We start from the raw sequence: 19,310 nt of genomic DNA, 5'->3' as shown, positions 1-19,310 counted from the left end.
CACCCCTCATAATGCTCGCACACGCATCCGTGCGCACACACACAGCCAGCCAAACAGATGCCGTGGGGGAGCGCGGAGTGAGTCTGCGGTGCCATAAAAACAGCAGCATATGCCAGGCCTCTCACCCTGTGTGCATGACCCACAGAGTGCACAGACCTCCTCCCATAAAAAAAAAAATACACTCAGGCTCTCGCAAGCTCCCCAACTGCCTGCCTGCCTCCCCCTCAGGGTTAGGAGCAATATTTCAATGCCCGGTTCTGTACCACCCACTCCAGCGAACAAAGCTGCAGAGAGGACCTGGCACTAGTGGGGCTGTCACTAGAGGGGAGGGCGAAACCAGATGGGAGCAAGTGGATCTGCAAGGAATCCACATAAACCTAAAAAGATCCTCACCACGGAAAAGTTGTCTTGTCAGAACAGGCTGGTGAATCTCTCGCCGCCCCCCTGCCCTTCTTCACGGTTCCATACAATAGAAAGCGCCCATGGATCTGTGTTTTAATAGATCCCAATCTTGTTTTTCTTTTCTTTTTTTTTTTTACTCGCGGCAATGTGTCATCCATATTATCAAAATGTCTCATGCCTCCAATTAACAGAAATCCTGCAACAGTCAACACCCCCTAATCAGCAGCAATCAACAGTCGGCAGAGAATCTGGATGCCTTTTTCCCCTCACACACATCCTGTCAGCTGCTTGACCTGGGCATCCTCATCTAAAAGCTTGTGTACGTGTGTGTGTGTGTGTGTGTGTGTGTGTGTGTGTGTATTTGGAAAAAAAACTGGGGAAAAAAGTTTGGGAAAGGACGCTTCCGGCCAAGCTCAGGAAAAACATACATGTTACCACAATGATTAATCATCCAGTTGAAGCCCCTCGTGCTTTGGTCTGTTACCTGACCCAGTCCGATAGCACTTAAGAGTTTCTTCCCACCGTCATCATAGTCACACCTAACAGCAGACACACACCCTCATTCACACTTGATCGCGCATGCTAGGGCTCTGCTCTTTGGCCTCTGGGTGTCCATAACATAGCCAGGCATTTTCATTGTGTTATAATCACAGCATCCTGTTTGTGACCCAGTGACATCAGTTCCTGTTTCCTCTCTGATTAAAAAATGCAGAACATGCCGGTGCGGGCCAACAGTTTTTCTCACGCATCGCTTTCTTCATTCCGCGCTCACTCACACAGATGATTTGGGTTTTCAGGAAACAGCCTCAAAACAAGCGAGGGCACAGACGAGCACCCTAATCAGCACTATTTGTGCTGAGGAAATTCGTGATTTTTCTGCCGTCGGCAAAGCAAATGTCCACCTCCAGTCTATTTTCTATGCAATCGAGGAATGTGGAAGCTCCTCTCTGCCACCTGTTTTTGTTGACCTTTTCTAAAATTCTTGTTCAATTGCAATTAGGAGTCTAAAACTTGTCCTTGGCCCAGGCTTTGCTGGATTCAAATAAAGCGACGGTGGCTTTTGAATATGCATGTGTAAAGTACAGTGGCCATGAGGGGCAAAACAGAAAAAAACAAACGCAGCTAAACTCAACAACAAAACCAGAAAAAAAACCACAAAAAGATGAGATTTTAGCAAAACACAACAAGAAAATTAAAAAAAATAGCTCAAACGATTGAAAAAAATAAAACAAAACACAGTATTCTGGAAAAATAAACCACAAATCAGAAAACGCAGCAAAATTCAACAGCATCCAAAGACACGACAACAGCATCCAAAGTAGTAGATTCAAAACAATCTGCGAATGCAGTGACCCACAACAAGTCATTCAAACACAACATTTTATAAAGCACTGCAAAATTTCAGACAGCGCAACACTTTATTTTATTGTTGTGTCTTCTAAAATGTTGGTCACTTTTGTGTTGTTTGTGTCGTTTTTGGAAATGTTGTGATTCCTGTCCACCAAAGGGAAAGGCAAAACAGAAATGCGTGACGACTGATTTGTTTGTTTGTGTCTTTGATTGCAATGTTACGCCAAAACTGCATGTTTTTTCATGAAACTTGGTGGAGAATCAGAGTGTAGTTAAAGAAGGAATCTGTCTCATTTTCGGTGCAGACTGGAATCGCTCTCGTCAAAACTGCAAAATTCAGCATTAGCCTCGGTGGAAGCAAATCTTGGCCTGTTGGTTGCTGCATTTTGTTAAACGCTGAGTTTTCTGATTGACGTGTGCCTCGGTCGTGGATAAAAGTCCACTACCGTCTGATCTGCAGCAGCCCTTCCTGCATTTGCAGTCGTCTCATTAATTAACACTAGGTGTCAGTAAGAAACCCACACACAGGAAGTAAGTGATAAGATGCCAAAATGAAACCTTGTGCATTCACAAGTTTGACTTACTGTAATCTAACGGAGCACATTTTTGTATTACACTGAACTGAGCTTAAATCAGAACACGATACCTCCTTTACGACACAAACCCACTGGAAGATTAGAGTATTTTGGCATTTAGTTGACATTACCCTGTAAGTGCAGTCAACTTTTAGATCCAAGTGACATGTCTCGGTAACCTGACCTGAAGCTGCTGGCCTACAAAGGAATGTGTGCATCATAGCTTAAAAACAACCACCACTTTTACTGCTGCAGGAGCGCTGCCTCGCTCTTTGGCCAAAGTAGTTTTCTTGCATATCCAGGGGTCGGCCTATGATCTCACATTGGTTGGGGCGCACGGAAAAAACAATGTTTAACAGTCAAAGGACAAAAGCAGTCGGTGTCAGTGAAGCCTTTGACCGGCTTTAGTGAGAACTTCTCTGAGACAGACCGATAAAGCAGAGGGCTTGAGAAGTAGATGGACATGAATAGTGGGAGGAGAGCTTGTCCCTGACAGAGGGTCACTCAAATGCCTAGATTGTTTGCTGCTTTAAATTTATGAGGCGCTGATACAGTTGTCTGGCCTCTTATCAAGACAGATAATGCCAGCTATTTATAGATAATCTATTTATTGAGCGCAAATGAGCCTCTGCTTATCGCTGCATATAAGATCTGCCAGTGGTGGTGGTCGCACATTTCTCAGGTTCTTCGTCTCTCCAATCATCTCTCTGTGTAACAGTATCTAGATTGTGATCAATTCTGGGTTTTTTTTTTTTTAAAAAAAAGAAGAAAAAAAGAATACCTCTACTTATATGTTACTTTTGCAGCTTTGGGTTTTTGAGTATTTGGTATTTCATAAAGGCGTTTGATTTGTCCAAATACTGCTGAAACCTGGCATAAACTACTAAATCACCCACTGATCCAGCGGCCTGGCGACAAGTTACAAATGGCTGTTGAGTACAGCATGTGGAAAGGGGCCTGTTTGTATGTCTGTGTGTGTTTACAGAGCTAGAATAATTTTGCCAGAGCCTTCCTGTTTATAACAATCTGACCCACTGGATAGCCACAGCCACATGTGCTGTGTCATGGTGACCCTCGTTGCTGATTTAAAGATTTGACAAATACACAAACTGCGATATAGCCTACTACCTATGCTTTCATAAATTTCTCTCAAGGTTCATGATTGTTACCATGAACATAGCTGTCAAACTTCTTTACAGGTCTAACATGTTTGGTCTCATGTAAACATCCATATCCAGCGCTGATTAGCTCCCAACATGTGTGCTTTGATTTCCCTTATTCGTGGGTTATTTTACATTATCTGTTTACACTGAAATAACTTTTGGCACTTTGATTAACTTTGGTATTACTGTTAAACATTCGTTTGCTTTCAGCGTGACATTTGCAGTTAGATAAAAATGTATCCATCCCATTTAAGACTCTATCTTAACCGAAGGCTGATGCAATGTCTTGGCATCTTGCTGTGTTGTTTTCAGGGCCTCGAAATACTGTGGTGCGTTGCATCAGCCAGATAACATCAAGAGAATGACAATGTGAACGACCAATCATGAATTGAGCCATTTGGAATGACAGTTAAGCAACCAATCGCGTTCAAAAATAGAACTACGTCATAAATCATGTTTGGGCCAATTGTAGATAGACTGTTGTCTTAAGTCCCGCCTTATTCGGCGCACCGAAAGCTGTTTGGATAAAATGTGACCGAGGGCAAGTCTTTCTCGAATATCATTGGTAGAAGCCGCTTGCAGGGACCCGCCTTATCAACCTGTACTCTATAAAGCCTTGAACAAGGCGGCGCCATGTTATCGAGGAAACGCGTCAGACACGACATTAACAACCTCACGGGGACACGACAAACAACGGCGTGTTTGTAACAGTAATATCTCTAAAACCTCGATCAATTCGACTAACCTAAATTCAGACTAATATCGGTCGGCATAGCAGCTGGCCACAACGGTTTTTGTCTTTTTTTCTTCCAGTCGAGTCGGAGGCCGAAGCGGCTGCCATGGATTTTTAAGGCATAATGCGGCACCTCTAATGCAATGGCAATGCATAGTGCAAGGCAAAATCAACCGCGAAATTCCATCTTCGCAACTGCCAAGCAGTTGGGCTCAAATACCGTCCGCGGTATACCAGCGAGCCAACCGGTACCGCTACTCCTGGACCGGAGGAAGCTAACGCTAGCTACCTAGTCATCTTAACCAGTAGCCTCGACTGAAAAAGGGGAAACAAGTTATCCATCAATTCATCTGAACGTCAACACTACCGATCAACATGAAGCCTCAAGACATAATCGCCGGGAAGACCAGCCTGTGGATCTTCGGGTACGGGTCACTGGTGTGGAAGCCTGACTTCAAGTACAAGAGGAGCGAGGTCGGTTACATTCAAGGCTACAAGAGACGTTTCTGGCACGGGGACAACTTCCACCGTGGAAGCGACGAGTCGGTAAGATGATGAATTTTATTTGTACATTGCTTATTAGCTGCTGTGCTTGTAACTGCCTGGCTCAGATTGCATCAGGTGTGTTCCTTAAGATGACCTACTTGTCTTCCTCTCCTCAGCCCGGAAGAGTCGTGACGCTGATCGAAGACGATGACGTAAGTGGAAAGCTCTACTTCCTATTGGTTTAGCGATGTAGTAGAGTTTCCAGGCGTGAGGAACATGTCCCCACGAATTTCTGACTTTACATGCCCTTTTTTAAAACTTTTTTTCTTCCCTCCAAACAGTCAACCACTTGGGGTGTAGCTTTCGAGGTGTCGGGCACACAGGTGGAAGAGTCCCTCAAGTACCTCAACGTTCGTGAGACTGTCTGCGGCGGCTACGTCACCAAGATGGTGGAGTTCTTTCCCAACGGGGAGAAGCAAGCTCCTGTTCAAGCGTTGGTGTACATCGCCACCTCTGAAAACCCCCTGTACCTGGGACGGGCGAGCCCGGAGGTAATCGGCGCCCAGATCGCTGTGCGCAGTGGGAAGACGGGCCACAACCTGGAGTACCTGCTCCGGCTGGCACAGTTCATGAGGAGCAGCTGCCCACATGTGGAAGACGATCACCTGTACGCCATCGAGGCCGCGGCACTGACTGTGGTTTATCTGTTGGCAGCTCAGTAGCTCGTACCCTTAGTTTCACTTGCCTTCTAGTTGATACACTATTCATCACAGGCTTTTCTGTAATTCCAGTCCTCCTGTAATCTGTTCTGTAAATTCACACTTCCATCCAGTGTGTGTGAATCTAATGAGAGCCACTAAAGTGACAAAAAGGGAAGCATGATAAACCTGTTGCATGTGTTTTAACACCATTACAAGAGGTTCAGTTACTGTTAACTGTAAAAACTGCATTGTTTTTTTTTTAAAACATTTTTTAAATGCACACTACTGTAGATGTGATCAGTTCTGATTCCGTCCAGTCCATTAAAAAGGGTATTGCAATTAGTTTTCCAGCCAACTGCTACTTTGATGTTTCTCCTACTGTGTCCAGTTTAAAGTAAAAATGCTAATAAAAAGCTGAAAAATTTGATTTTGTTTTGGTGTCTTCAGTGTTCCTGTGATGGTAAACAAAGTCCCGCTCAAATCTAAGACCACATTTATGGGCTGACATCAGAGCTCAAGTCTTCTGTCTAGAAGACAACTTATAAATACATCGCATGGCTTAAATCCCCTGATGGGAACCAGAAATTGAGGCATGAGCTGAAAGCCAGGAGCATTGACAGTTTTATTGTAATGCTGAACATTTTCACGCATGGAGCATTAAATGTATCAGAATTAAGCAATGTTGACAGAAATGAGCTTTGGATGAAGCATTTCCACAAATGACAAGTCAAATCCTAGGCTGTCTTCATGTACCTCAAGAAAATGGCACCACGTGACCTGTGGCTTGTTCTAAGAGCCCTCTATGGAACGCAGTCCCTTCAGATTTGAGCCAGTTGAACACTGGGCTCGGCAGCATGTGAAGTTGTTTTTCACAGCCGACCGCAGGAGGACACCTATGCAAACATGCATCAGGACACTCCCAAATACTGACCGGAGCAGATTGTACCTTGGATCAGATTCAAGTCAAGAGTCTATCTCAGTGCACAGGCTTGTATAACTGCTGGCCGGGGATAAATCCAGACGTGGAAGTCCTGTGTTTATAAGTCTGCTCCATGGTTGAAACCGCTGAGCACCAGGAAGAACTGTCTCGTTTCAGTGGCTCAATTGCGTCGAAGTTTAAGAAGTTAAAATGGTTTTTTTTGCCAAAGGGTCGGTAACCTAAATCTGATAGTTTCTGTTCAGAGTGGTTTTGAATATTTCTTTAAGGTTTGTGTTTCCTCCCCGATGCAACAACAAGTTTGTTTGAGCCGCTCATGGCACGAAATACTTAATCTTGGAGAACTGTAGTGTGTTTTTTTTTTTTGCTTTTTCAACAGAAAGTGGTTCCAATACAAACTGACCACAGCGAGGTCTGTGAATCATTTTGATTGACAAGGGACATTACTTCTGGAGAGACACCAGCTGAATTTTGCAGAAAAACAAAACATGGACAATTGTCTGATTTGGAAAACTTTGCACAGTATTTTGCAACAAGTGGTCCAACGGCGTGAATTAAATTGAGTGGGCGGAATGGAGGCTTTGCAGGGAAAGTTACAGGAAAACAGTTTTCCTCTGCGATATTATTAACGCGTTGAACTCTGCTCCACTTATATGGGACAAATTGCTGGTTCGGCTATCCATTTCAAGGTATGGACTGTAAAAGCAATAGTTTTGGTTGTTTCGTTGTCAGGAGTTACTGCTGAATTGCATATCAAGATCATGGATTTAGAGCAGCTGGAACAAACTGATTCCCCTGAGAGAAACTGTTGAAAGTAATACGTTCTTATTGAAAGTTTAGTCTCCCCTTTGCTCTGCTTGGAGGCGGACTTATTTTGACCTGGGAGAGCCAGCTCCTCGAACTGCCCAGCGTTGTCCTGTGATATATAAAGCAGTCTTTTGCAGAGGACACCAACTCTGTGACTCTTCTTAATGAACAGACACGGCAGCTCCATGAAACTTAAGAGCAAAAGTCCAACTCCAACCGTGAAAAGCAATTATTTCCTTTTCCTTTAAAAAAAATCATATAAAATAGTGTGCTACATAGGAGAACTATTCTGCATGGGTTTGGAGTCACTAGGTCACATGGCTTGGGAGGTATTGGAAAAAAAAGACACCTTATTTCCTTATTGTGAATATCTGTTGAATATCCTATATCAAACCAACTTCACCACGGTGTGAGTCTGTCGTATGTTTGAGACAAAGCTACCACTTTTTTCGGCCTGATTGCAAATGTGAGCTGGAAAGGCCAAAAAAAAAACAACATAAAATGAATAAATAAACTGACCTGTTGCTGGACATGTCCGCTCGTATCAGTGTCTTCTGGACAAGTGGTTGGAAGGGCACCAGATTTTATAATTGGCTTAGCATTCAAACCGAGGTTTTCAGCTGGAATATGCGAGCAGCAGCCAAAACAACTAAGACTTGCCTTCAAAGCTTAGTTCAATTGTCAGAAATCTGGGAGTGACCTTTGTCCTTTGACCTTTGATCTGAGGTTGGACAAACAAATTAACAATGTTGTCAGGACTAGTTTTTTCCAGTTGCGTCTCCTGGCCAAAGTTAAAATGTTTTTAAGTCGTCATGACCTTGAGAAAGCCATCCATGCCCTAATAAGTTCAAGGTTAGACTATTGCAATGCACTTTATGTCGGCGTCTCCCAGTCTTCTCTCAGTCGCCTTCAACTTGTGCAAAACGCTGCTGCCCGTCTTTTAACTAACACCAACAGACGTGTGCACATCACTCCTGTTCTTAACTCCCTCCATTGGCTTCCTGTCCTTTATAGAATTGATTTTAAACTTTTTTAATACCCAGCAGTATGATGGCACTTTTATCTTATTCGATTTTGTTGTATTTTATTGCTTTCACTGTTCTTTTATTGTTTTAACTTATTCTTCTCTTTATTTATTACCTGCTGTAAAGCACTTTGGTACACCGTAAGGATTGTCTGTAAAGGGCTGTATAAATAAAATACATTTACATTCAAACACCCACTAAAATCAAGTGGGTGTTGCCATCGACGACATAAAAAAAAAAGAAAAAAAAAGACAAAAAAGCAATACAGGCAAATTGACTCCGATGAAGCACTTTTATTCTCGTTCGACTCCTCCTGTTAGTAAAACGACAGATGCATTTCTTCGTATGTACAGGTGTCCTATAAAAATAGACGGGCAAGTGAGGGGGAAAAAGCCAGAGGAAACGTGGCTCTCATCATTATGTACATCGATATAGAACTTCATATTCTTAATCACACTATAAACACAAAAACAAACTCAGATGTAGTGCTCAACTCAGGACACTGATGCGAGCTTTTGTTCTTATTCTAAAACATCAATGACATCAAGGAGAACCGCCGACGTCTCGTCACAGAAAAACAACTTCCGAAAAAATAAAAACCAGCTTCAGAATTCACAATTTACACTTTTACAGGTGAATACGATCACAATTATAATAGACTGCCCGTTTTTTAAACACAACTCAAATAACTTAGAAACAGAAGTCAATTTATGTTAGCAGCACTGCTGTGTCGACCGGAAAACCCGCAATTTGGAATATCATTTTTACATCATTTCGCCAGTGGGCAAAAATACAACTGACTCCCATTTTCTTCTGTATCTGAATATATTTATGGACACATTTCTGTCAGACTGTTAACACTTGCCATGTTGGTCTGTGCACTTAAATCTTCTGTTAGAAAAATAAGAGCTTTAGTACAAAAGCTGTAGACGTATTGTTTGGTAAAGTGTGGGTAGGAAAAGTAAGGGTTCACATTTAAGCTCTGTGAAATGCAGAATAATCCACCAGTTTGCACTGAGCGCATCTACGGAACAATTAAATAACCTAGCGTACATCTATGGGACTCGGTGACACCAGAAAACGGAAGACGTGGCTCAGTGCATCTGATAGAAACTCCTTTGCCTCGCTACCCTGTCGCAAAAATTGTGAAAAAAAGCCCTTTGAAGGTACGCGTGCCGTTTCAAATCCGTGTCCATGCCGCTTGCCGGGCAGCGAGTCAAAAGGAGATTCCTGTGGCCCGGAGGAAAAGTCTGTCCCCTCGAAAAGCACTTGGAAACACTCCTGCAGTAACGCAAACAAAAACTCTCGAGGCTGATTTTGTCCGCCGGCCGAGGACGCGGCAAAATAAAACCGAAACAACAAGTGGGGAAGGCTGGTAGCGACTGTAGCTACGGAACTCTCTCTATAGCTTGAGCTTAGGGCATCTGCGGGCTTCACAGTGAGGAGCAAGTCACTAGTCTGTATGTGTTCTGCACTGAGACTCTGCTGTGTGTGAGGGCGCCACACGCACGGGTACGTCATCGAGCGCCAGGACCGCCGGGGCCCTTGCCCTTCCTAACTGTGCCGTGACCGCTGTGGTGGTGGCTGTGGGCCAGCTGTTTGTGGGGGCTCGGGGTGGCGGCGCCTCCTTTGGCCTGGGGAGAGGAGCTTCTGCTGGTGTTGAAGGCAGGGCTGGTACCCGACCGGCCCAGGGAGGGCTGCAGGGGGGTGGACGCAGGAAGGCCGGCTGAAAGCAGAGACGAAGAGAGCGCGGTTACATCTCCGCTTCTACAGTCGGCATTGCATGGGAACAACAAGAGTTGGCAACTTTTGCTTTTAAATGCATTGCTGCTAAATGGTGTCAACAGCACACCCAAAGATCCAGAGTCCAACCGGTGGGTTAAGTCACAGTTACCGCCTGACTAGACCGTTTAACTGAACTAGCATCATCACTAGAATCACATTAGAATTATCTGGATGTGTTTGTCTGACTTTGAAATATTCGTTTTAGCCAATTTCTGCTTTTTTTTAAATTACTCACTTCATTTTGTCTCTTTTTCTAGAATCAGATTATAGCTGCACGGATGTGAGGTCGCAAGTGCCTGACAAAAAACGACAACAAAAAAACGAAAGCGCAGATGTAGTTGACACAAAAACAGGGTTTTTTCTTTGAAGCAAACACTCAGTAGTGGTACCCAACATCAGCCATCGCAATGGACACTTTTCTATCAACAAATGTACAAACATAAAAACAAAATCAAATATTCTTTGAGCCTCTGCCGGTGCGTTTACATTTTCACTAGATCTACTCACCTTTGGAAACGCTGTAGCCATAAGCGGCATAAGCCGCCGCTGAAGCGGCTGCTGCCCCCGCCATCGCTCCAGCCATAGCTGCTGCGCTCCCCGCCGTGGACTTGCGCCCGCGTCCCTTCCCGCCAGACTTGGCCCCACCTCCCGATCCTTTAGGACGCCCGCGACTCCGCCCGGACCTGCCTCTGCCGGGACTGATTGCGTCAGAGGCTGAAACACCTGAAGACGGCAAGCAGCAAAAGGAGCAGAACCAGTCAGAAACAATATTTGATTTTTTTTTTTAATAGTAATGACTTGGGCAGGCTGGTTCACCTGTACATATACTCAGTCTCACTTTATGGTCAGATTGGAAAGAAATACAGACCCAGGATACCCAGAATACACTGCACAGTATGAGAGATGGGTCTGTCTGACTTGTTTGAATCAATTCTGTTCAAGATACTGAGGTCAATTCACTGCTTTAAAGAAGTATTAAACATTAACATGACTCAACATTAGCATAAATATAGGCTCAAGCAATTACGGGAACACTACTCCCATTTTCCATACTGTCTGCAGAATTGGAGCCAGCGCTTCCCTCAGTGGTAAATGTGCCTAATGCCCAAGTAGCTTCTTGTCTCTCCGACTGCCCACATCTCCCCGAAGGTCGTTTCGCCTCAAATGCTGCGGTACACAGAACTATCCTGACAAATAAAAAAAAATCTTCCTTTCTTACCCTGCCATCTTTCCTCAATCCCCCCCCCCCCGCTTTTTCACTCATTTGTCCGAGTTCACCGATCGATTCATTCATAGCCTCTCATTTAGTCTTCCAAAGCTTTCATTAAAGCATCATCTGCTCTCTGAAGGCACCGACCTTCTCCCAGCTCACTGGGGCCGGCTATCAGAGGGCATCAATAATCTTACTGGCAGGAGCCTCTTAGCACAGCAGCAAAAAAATCCCAAATGGGTTTCAACGAGTCGCCACATATTTAGGAGGGATTTAGGAGCAAATCCAAAAGGACAGATATAGAGGCAGAAGCATCATATAGTCCTCATCTATCTGGATTCCAGGGTACAGAACATACTGATGTGTTGCAGCCAAGGCTACATTAAATCCTCATAAAAAAAAATAAAAACAACCCAGCTGCATTAAAACTTATTCTTGCCTCAACTGGCTCCAACCGATTCGAATAAGGAATGATAGCAAAAAGGAATGAATAAATAAATAAGTAAACAGAAATGCAAGACTTCTATGTGCAGTACTGTTTACTGCACAGTGAGCTACAGTTCTCGCTTAACCCGGCCATTTTAAATGGACCTTGTCCCAGTAATAAAGCACAGCAGAGAAATCAATTCATCAACCAAAACACGTCCGACTCCATTACGATAGGTGGAGACGTGCCCCTTTTCAGCTTGTTATAATTGGGCTTGTTCGGGTCGACCTACAACTGACAAACAGTTGGTAAACGTCACTGATTCATTTTTTTGGCTGTGTGACTGGCTTCTTTTTTCTGTGGACTGGCTTCTTCTGTTTACTTTTGAGTCGAAGCCCAGTGCGGGAACTATGGATAGATGTATACACGCAGGAGTGATTTGAGTCCAAACCATATTCTCTGCGTCTGTAAATACAATTTTTAAGAAATCTGATTTCGCATGAGATGTTAACATCTGTTTTTAAAGTCTGGTTTTAGGGTGACTGATACAACAATTGGCGTCATGTAAACAGACTGAATGAAATCCTTTTCCAGCAAAGTCCATCTCACAGACGACACGGACACAGTACACGTGAACACGGGCTATAATCCTCTGTCTTAGTATAGTTTCCCACAAAAATGTCACTCCATAGGGATGCACAACGATCGGCCAGAACTGCACGAGTTCAGCAGGGGACAGAAAGCTGTACTCGGGGTTCACATTGGTCGCGCAGGCCTCATTACTGTCCAAACCACTTGTCTCGACAATCCAAAGGCGTTCAGGGTCATACGTGACCTTTCCTCAGCTGTCGACAGCTTTGTGTTTTCTGACAGCGCTGACGGCAAACCAAGGAGACATGACATTTTCTGGGGAAAGAACAGTGTTTTTTGCACGTGGACGATAGGCTGAACACACGCACACACACAGAGTTGAGAAAATACCCCTGTTGGTGTGTACAGGGACTCAGAAAAGTGGCCAGGTGGGTTAAAAGTTCAAGAGTGAACTGACCAAACGGCGTTAGTTCGGGGAGGCGTAGATACTTTCAGATACTTCGTTTTCCCTTTCTATTCCAATTATTACCACACAGCATTTCAGGTGAGCCGCAGCAGACAAAACCACTGTTTTACAATGTGACGATTTTTGATGATTTTCCTCCCGTAAGTGTCTTCTTTCAGACCAGTGAAAAACAAACGTCTAAGATGCACACATAGTACACACTTTCAGCTGGACATGTGTGCAAATCAGCACATTTTAATAGTCAATAATGCCTTATTTGCATATTTAAACTTAACGTGTCCAAAAACTGGGCAAAAAAATAAAATAAAATCATCTGGGGAGGTTTAACTGTGAAATCTATTTGTTTATCAAATTTCCCTGCAGTTCATCAGCACTCAGGTATCAGTCGTAGCCTGATTTATAGACAATGTATTCCTAAAACCAAATATTAGTGACGTTTAGGATCTTCTAAGGCTTTGATAAGAAGACCACATCTTGAGTAAGGAAGGAGTAATACCAACAAACTGCCATTCTAAAGCAACATCCATCCACTTCCTTAATGTTTTTCCTCACCGTTCATGTTGTCAGAGACCGATCCCGACACGGATGCCGGGGAGTTAGTGGCACGGGATGCATGAGCAGACGAGACCGGATCATCCACGATGACCAGCATGTCGCTGCTGCTCTCATCCGCATCGGCGTCCGGGGGCAACGAACCAGGCTGCAGCTCGCTGCTCAGCGAGATCTGCCCGTGCACAGGAGCACACACAGACACATACACAGTCTGAGCACCACAGGGGATCAGGAGCCGGGTCAGTACAGTATGGGGCAACAAGAGGGGGCCAGTGCAAGGGACAAAGAGTGAAGAAAGGAAGTAAAGAAAGAAAGAAAAGAAAAAGAAAAAAGACGGGATAATAGTAAGTACGAGGTGACAGAGGGTTGAAGGGAGGCAAATATAAAGGAAAGGGTGGGAAAATTATGGAAAAGTTCAACAAAGGAGAATACGGGTTGGAAAAAAAGAGAGAATTTAAAAGAAGCCACAGTCACCTGTGACAGAAATCTGTCACGTTAACAAACTGACAATTTTCACTCTGAGCTTCATCACTTCGGCTTCCCGCTGGATTTCCTCACCTCGCTGAAGGGACTGGGCATGGCTGAGTCCATCTCAACGCTGATGAAGGAGTCGTCTCCATCTGCAGACAGGTTCGAGTTGTCCGCTGAGGGTGCGTGCGAGATGACCAGGTTCACCTCCTTCTTCTTCTTGTTCTCCGACTCCTCGTTCTTCTTCTGCAGGTTGGACACAGAAAAAGCCAGGCTTAATAGTGCGCTGCAGACGAGCCGACGGTGTGGATAACTGGTGAGAACAACTGTTTGGTGGAAGTAGCAACTTTCTGAAGACTGGATGAATTACTCATTTAAGACTAAGGCTTCCAAAATGTCTGTTTTTCCCTGCATCCTCTTCAACATCTCCTTTTCTTCCCTCATATAATTTCTTTCTTTCTCATCTTAATTAAATTCCTTTAGTCTCGCTTCCCTTTTTCCTTTTGCTTTGCTCTGCAAACCCAGGTGACAGCTCAATCTTCCGCTCAACACGTTGCACTCTACCTTCTCGGCGTACTTCTCCCTCTTCCTCTTGCGGTCCTTCACTTTGCTGCACTCCTCCTGCTGCCGCTTCTCCTCCTGTCTCTGACGCACTACAGAAAGAGACACAATGCTTTCAGGTTTCCCTCCCTACCTACAGTTGTATTAACAATGCGCTCAGCAAAACTGGACGGTCTGCACTCACGCTTCTTCTCCAGCTCGTCGTCGTCCAAAAGCAGGCTGACCACCTCTTTAGGTTTGAGCGTGTCTGGTTTAAAGTTGCCTCCGGAGATTACCACCCTTTGGATCTGGTTACACGGGAACAGTGAAGCATTAATCCTCCGACGTAAATGGCCAGTGAATTTCAAGGAGAAAGAATATCGTAGCAGCTGAAAACTAAACTGTTTCACAGTTAATGTGCTAAACAGATCTTCCTTTTAAAGATCGCACAAACATTTTTTTTTTTTTTTTTTTTTTTTTTTCTGATTGTTGCCAACTTAAAGGTTTTATTACTGATAAAAAAGCAACTACCCTTACATTTAGCAACATCTTGGGTAAATGAGAAGTGTTTTTTACTCCACAAGGGTTCTCACAGTTTTCCTCAATTACTGTGTGCTGCCCAATAAAGCTGCAGCCCTGTGTTACATGAGAATGGACCAGACCAAACCTTGTCTTGGTAAATTAGCGGTCACAAATTCTAGATCCTCAAATATATTTAGCAAACCACTCACATATTATTTACAAGCCAAAGTGGTAAAATCTACAACTGCAGAGCTCCATGAAGCGCTTCAATTCTTTCTCACGGACACACATTACATCATCCCTTTACTCCTAACAACACACAAACATTTTTTTTTTAAATTAAATTCAGTGCTTTTTCTCTTCCGTTTGATCTTATGTCACGAATGAGGAAGTGCTTGCGTTTCAGACCTCGCTCTTCTCCTTGGCGCGTTGCAGGATCCTCTCCTCGATCGTGCCCTGACAGATGAGGCGATACACGGTGACCTGCTTGGTCTGACCCAGCCTGTGAGCCCTGTCCATGGCCTGCTGGTCCACTGTGGGGTTCCAGTCGCTGTCGTAGAAGATAACCTGGGGGGAGAAAAGAAAATAACATTCACGTTCCACCTAATGAAGCCGAGATGCCCCGTTCAACTTTTAAACCCTGAGTATCTGCCTAACCATATTGTGCAAATTGATGTGACGACAGCTAAAATGGGAAGCAGACACTCCTTTCTCTGTTACTTCTGAGTCTAATTACGGCCAAGTGTTATCCCAAGTGAGCTGCCTTTTAACATGACAGATGTCCTGGGTTAACTCAATGCTATTAAACCTAATCTCGCTTGAACAGGGCTACAGGAACAGAAAGGGCGATTATACTGAAACATGTTCATAAACAGAGATATCATTTTTGCATCGATGCTTAGCCCCATTTATTACACACAAATTCAGACTAATCAATCACTATGTCAACACGTAATTAATGCTGAAACCCTGGCCATCCCGTATCATGTAGACGGTTTTTGGACTCCTTTTCTGAGAGTGTGTGCGCGCCACACTGGCGTTTGATCTATTCAGGAAATGTTAGCGCTGTTTAAACTCTGATATTGTATCAGCTTTGTGTTTTTCCAGCGAGTCTACGTTACTCACGGTGTCCGCAGCAGTGAGGTTAATGCCAAGTCCTCCCGCTCTTGTGCTCAGCAGAAACACAAAGATATCCGTTCTGTGGAGGGTAGAGGGGGAGGAGAGGAGGAGTGAGGCAGATGGGAAGGCCGAGAGAGAAGTTATATTTACAACTTCAGTTACAATACAAATATCTATATGCTGTGTCCGTGGTATGAAATTAGGTTAGAATGTAAGTTAAGACAGCCAGTTTAAACTTAAAGAGAGGAAATGCTTCGGGAAATTAAAGTCCTGAACAATAAAGCTGCTTCGAGAAACTCTTAAACTTTGGCTGGCATGTTTTCCCTCAGGACACGGGAAGAAAAAAGAAAAAGACCCCCCCACCCCACAATATTTACCAGTCATTAACAGAAACAGGAGAAGCAACCGTCTCCAAGGGAAACGAGCTGAATTTTAGTGACATAAAATCATCGCATTAGCGCGAGTGAGCTCGTGTTTTGTTTATTTTCTCCACATTAATTCTGCTCAGCATTTTCCTCTGGTCGCCCACCCCCCCCACACCACCACCACAAATTTGAGAACCACTGCCCTGCAACAAAAACTGGAGAAGCGCTGGCGCCTGAGAGCTATGCAATAATGCAATCCAGAGCAGGGGACTCGCTAAGAATTACAAACACTCTGACGCGCACACATGCTTACAATATTTGGACGTCAGATTAAACTGTTCACTGATTGCTACAATATACAAAAAGGGCAGATTTACATTAAATTATTAGCAAAAACGGATGCTTGGATTTTATATTCTCCCTCTCTGTAGCACACACACACACACACACACACACACACACACACACACACACTCTGGATCTTATTCAAACTTTACCCACCGGCTCTGGAAGTCAGCCACCATGTCTCTACGCTCAGAAATCTTGGAGGATCCATCGAGGCGAATGTAGGTGTGTTTGCGATAAACCATGTACTCCTGGGAAGAGGGGACGAAAAAAAAATGATTCAAGGAGGAAGTCATTATAACTAATGCGGGTAGCTTCCCAGTAATTGCAGTGTTTGTCAGAACAAACGATTTGTGCAGTTCCCGTTAGGAGGACTACGTCCAGGAATCTAAGTGGTAGCAAATGTTCGCCAGAGCAAAGATGTCAAGTAGAATCTGGGAAAAAATTGCTGAGTGTCTGCTGGTAACCAAGGGGACTGCATTTGGTTTTACTTCTCAAACCTTCGGGAATAAAATGGGAGTCCTGCATTTAATTTACAGTAGCTCACATTCACGTGGCCGAACTACTGAACATTTCTGGATCACATCTAAAGCTGATTTTGAACCTTACAAACTTTTGGGATCCAAACTTGTTGAAATTCAAGTCACAAAAAAAAAAAAGAAAAAGAAAAAAAAGAAAAGTTTTTTTAAAACTGTTTTTCAGCATTTTCAGCCACAGGGAACAGTCACAGCGGCTATACACACTGAATTCAATAAGTCTTCAAATATGCAAGTCCGATTTAGTTTTCTCCTCTGAGGAGCAAATAAACCCTACAGGTCTGTTTGTTGAGTTCCAAGAGTAAAGAAACATTGATCTCTAATGAGAGAACATCTCTGCGATAACAACTTTTCGTCCAAAATATCGCAATCCCACATTTCTTATGTGCATTTACTGGAGTTGAAACCTCAATCCAAACCCAGAGAGACACTGAGAAATTCAGACGTTGATACTCTATCCCCCCCAAAGTCTGCAAAGCTGCTGTGTGTGTTTGTGTGGGGGTGGTGGGCTTGATATGTGGGGGGTGTGACATCCTGATCTCTTTTTAAGTACTACCCCGAACTTGCGACCTTAGCTATTAAGCATCTCGGTGCCCCCAATCCAAGGAAGCAGTCGCAATCACTGACGCACATCACAACTCACCTCACGCAATCATTACCAGCGATATCAATAATTTGACACCGTGTTTGCGATGACCCCTCCCACACCCCTGTCATGACACGTGGGGCCTCAGTCCCGCCAGGACCTGCCCTCCTCTGTCTGTCTGGCTCGGTTCCCAACAACCCCATCTGCTCCGAGTGAACACTGCATTAGGGACCATTAGGCCAGAGCTCTCCAAAATGCTGCTAACCTTGTTTGAATTGGGTCCTGATACCTCTCCAGCATGATACTGCAGATATTGTTACTCGGTCTTTCAATTCTGCACCCAAATCAGCGGAATAAAACGTTTCAGGAAAGGATCACCTGCGATGTCACAACCCCTGCTACCTTAATGTGCTTTAGTCTATGAGCCACACACCAGACGTGTAGCTGTGGCCTTCCACCAAGAGTACTGCCACACTGAAATCTAAGCCCAAACAGCTGGCAGTTTTCTCTAATAGCCTGTTTCAGATTGTGCAGGCCATAAGTGACCGGACTATATTTCTGTAAAGTTTCACTCGTTTTCTAATCAACTCCATTTCAAATATTATAAATCAACGTACACGTTTGAGTTGACCTGAGTGAATGCCGTGTTTATCTTTTTTATCCAACTGTCAACAGCTCGTTACGAATAAAATTCAGCCGAAAAACTGTTTCAGGTGATACTTGGGAGGAGAAGCGGTTGGAAAAACAGACAGAAAAAAGTTAAAATTTCCTGTTTCCTGCCTGATCTGTCTGCCTTAAATACTCCCCTGGGTAACATACGTGTGTGCAAGTTGAAATGTATGCACAACTGTATCCCGCTTGATGTTGGTTGATAACGGAAAAGCTGAAAGGCAAACTTAATTCCTTAAATCCCTCACAAAATCTCCTCCTGGGTGGCAAAAAGTGAGCGCAAGCATATCACCCCTGCAATCAAAGCTGCAGTAAAACGTCTTCTCAGCAGCAGCAGACACGCAGCCGAAGTTGGAGGGGCAGTGACTTGGCAGTCACGCTCCACTGTTGGCTGCAGCCAAAGAAAGCAAACAGCGTAATTTGTCTTCAGGCCATCCTGATGTCAACGATCCATCACCCAAAGGTGCGACGTCACCAGGACAACCAGCAGGCGACAGGCGGCGAAAACAACAACGCTAATGACGGAGATTAACATCGGCTTCTCTTTTGCTGTCTCTTCGTCAAAGTCCCGTTTTAAGGAAATCCACTTCATCTGCTAGAGTTTTTTTTTAGGGAAACTAAAGCCAGATTGGGCATGATTTCATTCCATTAGTAGAGGAGATGCTGTCACATACCTCCACACCCTGCGCTCCCTTCCATCACATTATGAGGCAGTTTATAAACAATGACTTCTGTGAAACACAAGGCGCAGTCAAATTGCCTCATTAGACGAAGAAACCATGGCTAAAGGGGACAACTATAGGTGGGACAACCAGAGAAGAATATTAAAACAGAATGGCCTGGCGGCATGAGCTCAGCCATTCTTGCCACTGCCGTCTTCCTACGGCCTTAAACACAAGGCATTCCCACCGTTTTCCAGACACACAGGAAGACAGTCCGTAACCACCTGG

General features: G+C 44.2%; 2 protein-coding genes across 3 annotated transcripts in view; one reads left to right on the top strand and one right to left on the bottom strand.

Annotated features, from left to right (window-relative positions):
• The first annotated feature begins 4,111 nt into the window (after window positions 1-4,111).
• Window positions 4,112-5,837, top strand: chac1 (ChaC, cation transport regulator homolog 1 (E. coli)). Its single transcript, XM_075458624.1, has 3 exons — window positions 4,112-4,769; window positions 4,886-4,921; window positions 5,051-5,837. Exons 1-3 carry the CDS (start codon window positions 4,599-4,601, stop codon window positions 5,429-5,431), a joined length of 588 nt encoding a protein of 195 aa, XP_075314739.1. The 5' UTR covers window positions 4,112-4,598; the 3' UTR covers window positions 5,432-5,837.
• Window positions 5,838-8,457: 2,620 nt separating this feature from the next.
• The window catches only part of ino80 (INO80 complex ATPase subunit), a 38,282-nt gene continuing 27,429 nt past the window's right edge, over window positions 8,458-19,310 (bottom strand). Inside the window, exons 30-39 of one of the 2 annotated variants that reach the window (XM_075458633.1) lie at window positions 16,726-16,820; window positions 15,866-15,938; window positions 15,149-15,307; window positions 14,424-14,526; window positions 14,243-14,331; window positions 13,769-13,924; window positions 13,211-13,382; window positions 10,472-10,687; window positions 10,200-10,260; window positions 9,817-9,905 (exon numbers count right to left, since the gene is read on the bottom strand). In XM_075458633.1, coding sequence (XP_075314748.1) covers window positions 10,229-10,260; window positions 10,472-10,687; window positions 13,211-13,382; window positions 13,769-13,924; window positions 14,243-14,331; window positions 14,424-14,526; window positions 15,149-15,307; window positions 15,866-15,938; window positions 16,726-16,820 — 1,095 coding nt within the window. In that variant the 3' untranslated portion in view covers window positions 9,817-9,905; window positions 10,200-10,228. Of the gene's footprint in view, window positions 9,906-10,199; window positions 10,261-10,471; window positions 10,688-13,210; window positions 13,383-13,768; window positions 13,925-14,242; window positions 14,332-14,423; window positions 14,527-15,148; window positions 15,308-15,865; window positions 15,939-16,725; window positions 16,821-19,310 lie in introns of both variants that reach the window. The other variant, XM_075458632.1, reaches the window with a different exon arrangement.

The sequence above is a fragment of the Odontesthes bonariensis genome, chromosome 24, assembly GCF_027942865.1.
Source record: "Odontesthes bonariensis isolate fOdoBon6 chromosome 24, fOdoBon6.hap1, whole genome shotgun sequence".
In the NCBI taxonomy this organism is placed as follows: Eukaryota; Metazoa; Chordata; class Actinopteri; order Atheriniformes; family Atherinopsidae; genus Odontesthes; species Odontesthes bonariensis.
The sequence above is the reverse complement of the archived record's forward strand: the minus strand, read 5'-3'. Positions and strand labels throughout refer to the sequence as shown.